At 44.1% G+C, this 6,385-nt stretch overlaps 1 protein-coding gene across 1 annotated transcript; it reads left to right on the top strand.

Annotated features, from left to right (window-relative positions):
- Positions 1 to 34: 34 nt before the first annotated feature.
- Positions 35 to 6,380, top strand: LOC112453004 (gamma-aminobutyric acid type B receptor subunit 2-like; the record flags this gene model as incomplete). The annotated part of the gene is made up of 7 exons (XM_025013527.1): positions 35 to 1,405; positions 1,605 to 1,772; positions 2,373 to 2,726; positions 3,260 to 3,493; positions 5,241 to 5,301; positions 5,788 to 6,022; positions 6,158 to 6,380. Coding segments are annotated over exons 1-7 (1,452 nt in total), but the record flags the coding sequence as incomplete, so codon positions are not given.
- Between the last annotated feature and the right edge of the window lie 5 nt (positions 6,381 to 6,385).

Here is a 6,385-nt window from a genome sequence, read left to right as displayed (position 1 = left end):
ATTATCTCTCCCCCATGCATTTTCCGTCCTCATAATTCCCTCGCAAGCTACTTATTATCTCGCGTTAATTCTTTATTTAAAAAATTCATAAAGGTGAGAGCGCGACTATTTTTTTTTCTTCAAAAATTTTTTTTAATTATATCCACATTTATCGCTGTCTAGAGGATTCCGTCTTGCGTTTATTGCATGTCCTCTTATTCTATTTTTCATCGATTTCCAATACGCTGGTTATCACGGAGCAGAGATAAAAATCCGTCGTTGGAAATTATGTTACGAGAGAGAATCGTGGTACTCGAGGAAGAACTCGTAAGTTCATTAGTCGCCGTTTAACGATCACCATAATACCAGAGATCTGAAAAGAAGCCGGTAGGAAGAATGGATCCGAGCTTATTTCAAATGTGCTATGAAAACGAGGAGAGGCATCGTTTCATCGACCTCGAACAACGAGGATCGCCGCATTGTCGTGGCAAATGGCAAAGAATAATCCACCATTACGAAAGAAAAGGTGGCGCATCTCTATACGCTTAGATGTTTGGGGTTAAATCACGAAAGCGATATCGATCCAACGAGGCGGCAGATATCTTAATTATGCGATTGCGTGTCACGGAACACCCATGTGGAAAATTCGTCGCGTCGAAAAGCAGCAATTTCCTTCGCGCGAGAGAATGGGAAGAATTAATTTTAAATTGCATCGCGCCCGATTACACGGTTGAATTAATCAAATCCGGATGCGCATCGATCGGCGCGAGCAAAAAAAGGCAGCTCGCAGTGAAAAATATACGAAAATAGCCAGACGCGTCTACACGCGTGTTTGCCGTATAACTGATGCTGGTAGCGTACTTGAAAATACCACGTGGCTCTCGGTCGCGCACCGATCGTACACGGTTCACAATATCCTTTCGGCAAGTAATCGGAAGCGATTAATCTTTCCCGTCTTCGTACAAGCTGCTCCACTTTTTGTCGTCAGCTCAGCTTTCCTCCTGGGCTAAATTCGAGACTCTCATAATTCGATATGTCTGGAAGCTCAGCGATTTTCCGAGTGTGAGCGCGCCGTGTCGTAAATCGCGACACGATTCTCCGGGTTCAACGAACGAGAAATTATGTTAAAGAAAAAAATACCGCTGTTTTTTCATGGCTGTTTACCTTCCATTGCGAGGAAAAGAGGATAATGCTGTATTACGTGGCTTGCACAGACTAACGTTAAATATATATATAACGCGAAAGTATAATGGGAACGAACATGGATAACATATCGCGTGTATTGCAGTGTAGTGCCGCCGTCGGGATGAAGGCGTTCTTCGACATGATGCACAATGGGCCGCACAAGGTGATACTCTTTGGTGGTGCTTGCACACAAGTCACGGATCCGATAGCGAAAGCCTCGAAACACTGGCGCCTTACGCAGGTAATGCGACGGTAAAACGTCGTGGTAAATATTCATGGCTTGCGGGAGACTGTCCTCCTTCTTGCTCTTCTGCTTATTTGCATACTCACACACAGACACGCCACGCACAGGGGGGAAAGAAAAAGAACAGAAACAAACACGAGGCTCGTAGGAGAGATGCGGTTGTATGCCAATATTCGTTCTGCTTTTACTGTTGCAGCTCAGCTACGCGGACACCCATCCTATGTTTACAACCAATAGCTTCCCGAATTTCTTTAGGGTCGTGCCGTCGGAAAATGCCCTCAACGCACCGCGAGTGGCGTTGCTCCTGCACTTCAACTGGACCCGGGTCGGCACGATTTATCAGAACGAGCCCAGATATGCACTGGTAAAGTCAATCTTAATGCATCGAGAGAGTATTTATTCAGTAATAAAGCCGAATATAAAAAAAAGAAAGAGAAGAAAGCAATTCATAAAATTTAAAACAATTTTCTATACCATGGTCTATTCAAAGTCCTTTGTTGCAAATGTAAAAGTTAAAATTGGTAATTTTTATTCCGTCCGTACGGCAAATACACACTTTCTATACAATATAAAAGCACGGTGTATTATAAGAAAAAAACGGGAAATCTTTTGAAAAAAGGTCAAGTTTTTCTTATATATTTTCCACGCGTTGGATACCATTAGGAAAGTGATTCAAACAGTGGTTCTCGACAGTTGAAAGCAATTGGAGAAATGAAAGGGTTAATTAATCCCGTCGCGAGAGCGCGTCGTTTTCCACGCGCGCTCGCGGGCGTGGGTGATGTATATGCAGCAACTGTTCCATTTACATTATAAATGGAGATTTGCCGTCGCTAGCGGCCTGCTTGAACAAGCTAAATGCGCGAATGCGCTCGCGTTATGGCACGTGATAAGCATTCGGATTGAAAGCGGCAGTTCTCTCGCCCTCTCTCAAGGCGCGCATCTACCCTGTGAATCGCGTTTCCAGGTGCATAATCGGTTGGTGGCCGATCTAGACGAGAGCAAAATAGAGCTCGTGGAGACGCAGAGCTTTGCCACAGAGGTGAGAACGGCGCTCGAGAAGCTCAAGGAAAGGGACGTGAGGATTCTCCTGGGAAATTTCAACGAGGTGTGGGCCAGGAAGATATTCTGCGAGGCTTACAGGTTCGGCTTATACGGCAGAAAGTATCAGTGGGTCATCATCGGGACTTACACCAGGGAGTGGTGGTTGAGCACGAACAGCGAGTGTGACCCTGCCGAGCTGTCCAAGGCTCTTCAAGGTGTCATCCTGACGGATCTGCTTCCGCTAACGACCGAGGAGCAGCACACCACATCCGGAATCGTGAGTGTACCGAACTGAAACTGTATACTGTTGGTTTTCGATTAAATCCGCGCGGATAGTTCCGGGAAGTCGAATCTCGTTCAAGAAGTTCAAGTTGGAAATTACTTAGTATAGCCTCTAAATTAGAATTGATCGAAAGGTCGCGTTTCCCCGTTACATAAATGTAATTTAATCGTATCCGAGGTTTTCTTTTCTCGGTAGAAAAGCGACGAAATGTTATTTCTTCCATTCCACGTGAATAGCTGAATACGATTCTGAAAGGATTACGGAAGAATCGCGATCCAGATTGGCTGAAGAATCCGTAGATGGAGTAGAATAGTGCTTCGAGTATCGTATCTGTGCATATTTGCTCGAATGCATTTCTGATCGAATATCGGGTCTCCAAAAATTGCGTTTAATCGCGCCTCGGAGCGATCGCGAGCGGTTCAAATGGAAACGACGTATATACGATGCGACTCTTTGAGATTCGTCATACGCGAGGGCACACGCCTGTTGCGTCTCCATGCATTCGGTTTGATGCGTTTCACCCCCAGACCCCGGACCAGTACGAGGAGGAGTACAATTCGAGACGGGGCGGCGAATACTCCAGGTTCCACGGATACACGTACGACGGCATCTGGACGGTCGCGCTGGCTGTAAAACACGTCGCGCGCAGGATACGACACATCCATCGTAACCAAACTATATCCGACTTTCGGTACAGGGATGCATTGTGGGAGAGGCTCTTCCTCGAGGCCCTCAGGAATACAAGCTTCGACGGTGTCACGGTAAGCTTGGCCCGTCTCGCAATTTCGCCCCGCAACGACGCCTCTTTGTCCCTTGTGCGCCGAACACAAACCGGATAATGTCATTCGACATAAAATCCTCAGTGCTAAAAACGAACGCCGTTATAAAGAGCGGTAGTTTTCTGCGAAGATCATCTTGGATAAACAAGTTTAGATTACATTTTCCGCTCCTACTTATCGGTGATAAATGGTTTGAAACAGTCTTTAAAAAGGTTTTGCAATTCTAATCCGTGTATTTACTTAATGTTTTATTTTTGTTGTACTTAAATGATAAACAGAAAATTCGCGGGAAAAGGAAACGGTGTTATACCAAGTATTCTCTTTCAGAAAATTATGATCTTACAGTACTTTTCGTTGACGCCATCAGTTGCTAACGAGTTTCTGAAAGGTATCTAAAAAGTTAGGTAACTACAAGACTTTTTAATGTTTCGTAAATTTCTCTAATATCTTTCTTGATATCAAACTTTTGAGTTCAAAGAACACACTCTAAAAATATACTACAAATATTTAATTTTTCATTTTTAAGTATTTCGTTTTGCTTTTCTTAAAATATTGTATATCGCTTGTTATATTTAATTTACCATGAAAATTGATAAGAATAATGAAATTTTAATTTTTTATAGCAATTCTATCCACGTGATTACTTTTGATTAGAATAAAGTGTGTGCATTTATATGATATATTTTTTAAAATAATAGTTTCAATAAATTTTTAAAACGTTTTAAAAGTTGTGACATTTTGTGTGTTTCGTGGAAGAAAAAGAATTTTGCTGAGATTATCACCTTTCGCTCTAGTCCTTCTAACGATAATTTCCGTAGCTCAAAGAAAAATATTTCCCTTTCCGCGCTCGATTGATTCGCGTCTACTTATCTGACTCCAATTCGCCAAGTTGTTATTTGTGTCGAGGAGGGCATTGAGATATCCATTGTTACCGTGAGACTGCCTCCGGGTATTGCGGAGCCGGGAGGAACTCACTTAAAAAGACGAGGGAGAGTAAAGGAGAAGACGTTTATAAAGAAAGGCGAAGATTGGAGAGCGGAATCTTTATACGTTCTCTCATTAGACGAGCGACAACCCTTGCTTTCGATCGTCGAGCGCGTGAGCTTGACGACGACGACGACGACGACGACGACGAGTTGCTCGGCACTTTGTACCTGTCGTGGACAGAGAGACGCGGAGGAACACAGGGGCCGCGTTTTTCAGTAATCAACATTTGTACTGGGCGCGCGTGTTACACTTGACCGTCTCTTTGCCCGACTCCGAGTGTCTTCAAGCGCAGGCATCACTTTTCTACGCGTGCCTAACCGCACGAGCTAACCGAGGCGAAATTAATGAGTTGAACTTTTTTTCCCTTCCTTTTTCATCTTTTTTTCCTTTTTATTTCTCTTTTCTTTCATTCGGATATATACCCGTGACGCAGTGCTTTGCAACGCCACAGTTGAGCGCGTTTTAGCAAAAAGGGATGCATACGTGTATGTACGGTAGCAATAACAGAGCGGGAGAATGGGACCGATCGGCGGTGAACCGAATTGAAATTAAAACGAAATCAAAAACATGACAAACCGCCAGGCGAGTTAGCGAGGCAAATTGGCATGAGTTGATAGCGAGTTGAATCGGTGAGCGGGCTTTTATTTTAAAATCCCGAAATCCGATTCACGATCCCGATCGCCTGTGGTAACCGTCCTGTATAATAACGCGACAAGGATGTGAGAAATATAAAATTTTGCAGGGACCGGTCCGCTTCTATGACAATGAGAGGAAAGCGTACATTCTTCTAAAACAATTCCTGGGTAAGTTATTTCTTGATATTGGCGCGCGCGCGCGCGCGAGCGCGCGAGAGAGAGAATTTTGTATTTAGAATTAAACAGATAGATCAAAGTACCTATTTCGAAATAAATTTCAGAGTACTGGCTTGTAGTACAGCAACTAATAAAGGAATTCAATTAAAAACTATATCGTGCGGAACGCGCAGATTGCAACTTTAATTTAACAAAAGAATTTTTAAATTGCACTAATGAATAAAATATATTTGCGCCAGTTTTAGTTAGTTATTATTTTGTTTTTTACTCGATATTGAAAATCGGTTATGTCACATCAGTGGTGTAATTTACGGATCAGTGCGTGTATTTCTCGCGGCCGATCCGATTTAATAACAATAGAGATACGGATAACGGATGTTAAAAATTGGTCGGTTCGAAATAAGTGCTTAACGCAAGATAGGAATATTGTCTTATCGGCGTGCGCGTTCTCGGTTGAATGTGAACTCATCCTTTTAGACGGTCGCGAGGTAAACATAGGCGAATATGATAGCATAACTGGCATTCTGGATCTGACCAGAAGAGAGGCCTCGTTGTGGAACGGCAAACCGCCGCCGAAAGACAGGACGGTTCGCATCATCGAGCACTCCACCGTGGATATCACGCTGTACGCGGTGCTAGCCTCGGCTGCTAGTGTCGGTATCGTCTTGGCATCCATTTTTCTCGCCATCAATATCAGATACAGAAATCAAAGGTGACGGCTCCGCCGTAATACGTAACAATTATAGAACCACGCGCGTAACACGGTTCCTCCATTTGGCTCTCAGCTTACTTTCCCAGCCCCGGGGAGCGAACGTGCGCGGCTCACACGCGAAACTCAATATTGCAGATACATCAAAATGTCATCGCCCCACCTGAACAACCTCATCATCATTGGTTGCATGCTGACCTACAGCAGCGTTATCTTCCTCGGACTCGACTCACAATTATCGAGCGTGGCGGCGTTTCCGTATATCTGTACGGCCCGAGCGTGGCTGTTGATGGCTGGTTTCTCGTTGGCCTTCGGCTCCATGTTCTCGAAGACGTGGCGTGTACATTCCATATTCACCGACGTGAA

The sequence above is a fragment of the Temnothorax curvispinosus genome, unplaced genomic scaffold, assembly GCF_003070985.1.
Source record: "Temnothorax curvispinosus isolate PA1 unplaced genomic scaffold, ASM307098v1 QBEX01003905.1, whole genome shotgun sequence".
Classification (NCBI taxonomy): Eukaryota; Metazoa; Arthropoda; class Insecta; order Hymenoptera; family Formicidae; genus Temnothorax; species Temnothorax curvispinosus.
The sequence above is the reverse complement of the archived record's forward strand: the minus strand, read 5'-3'. Positions and strand labels throughout refer to the sequence as shown.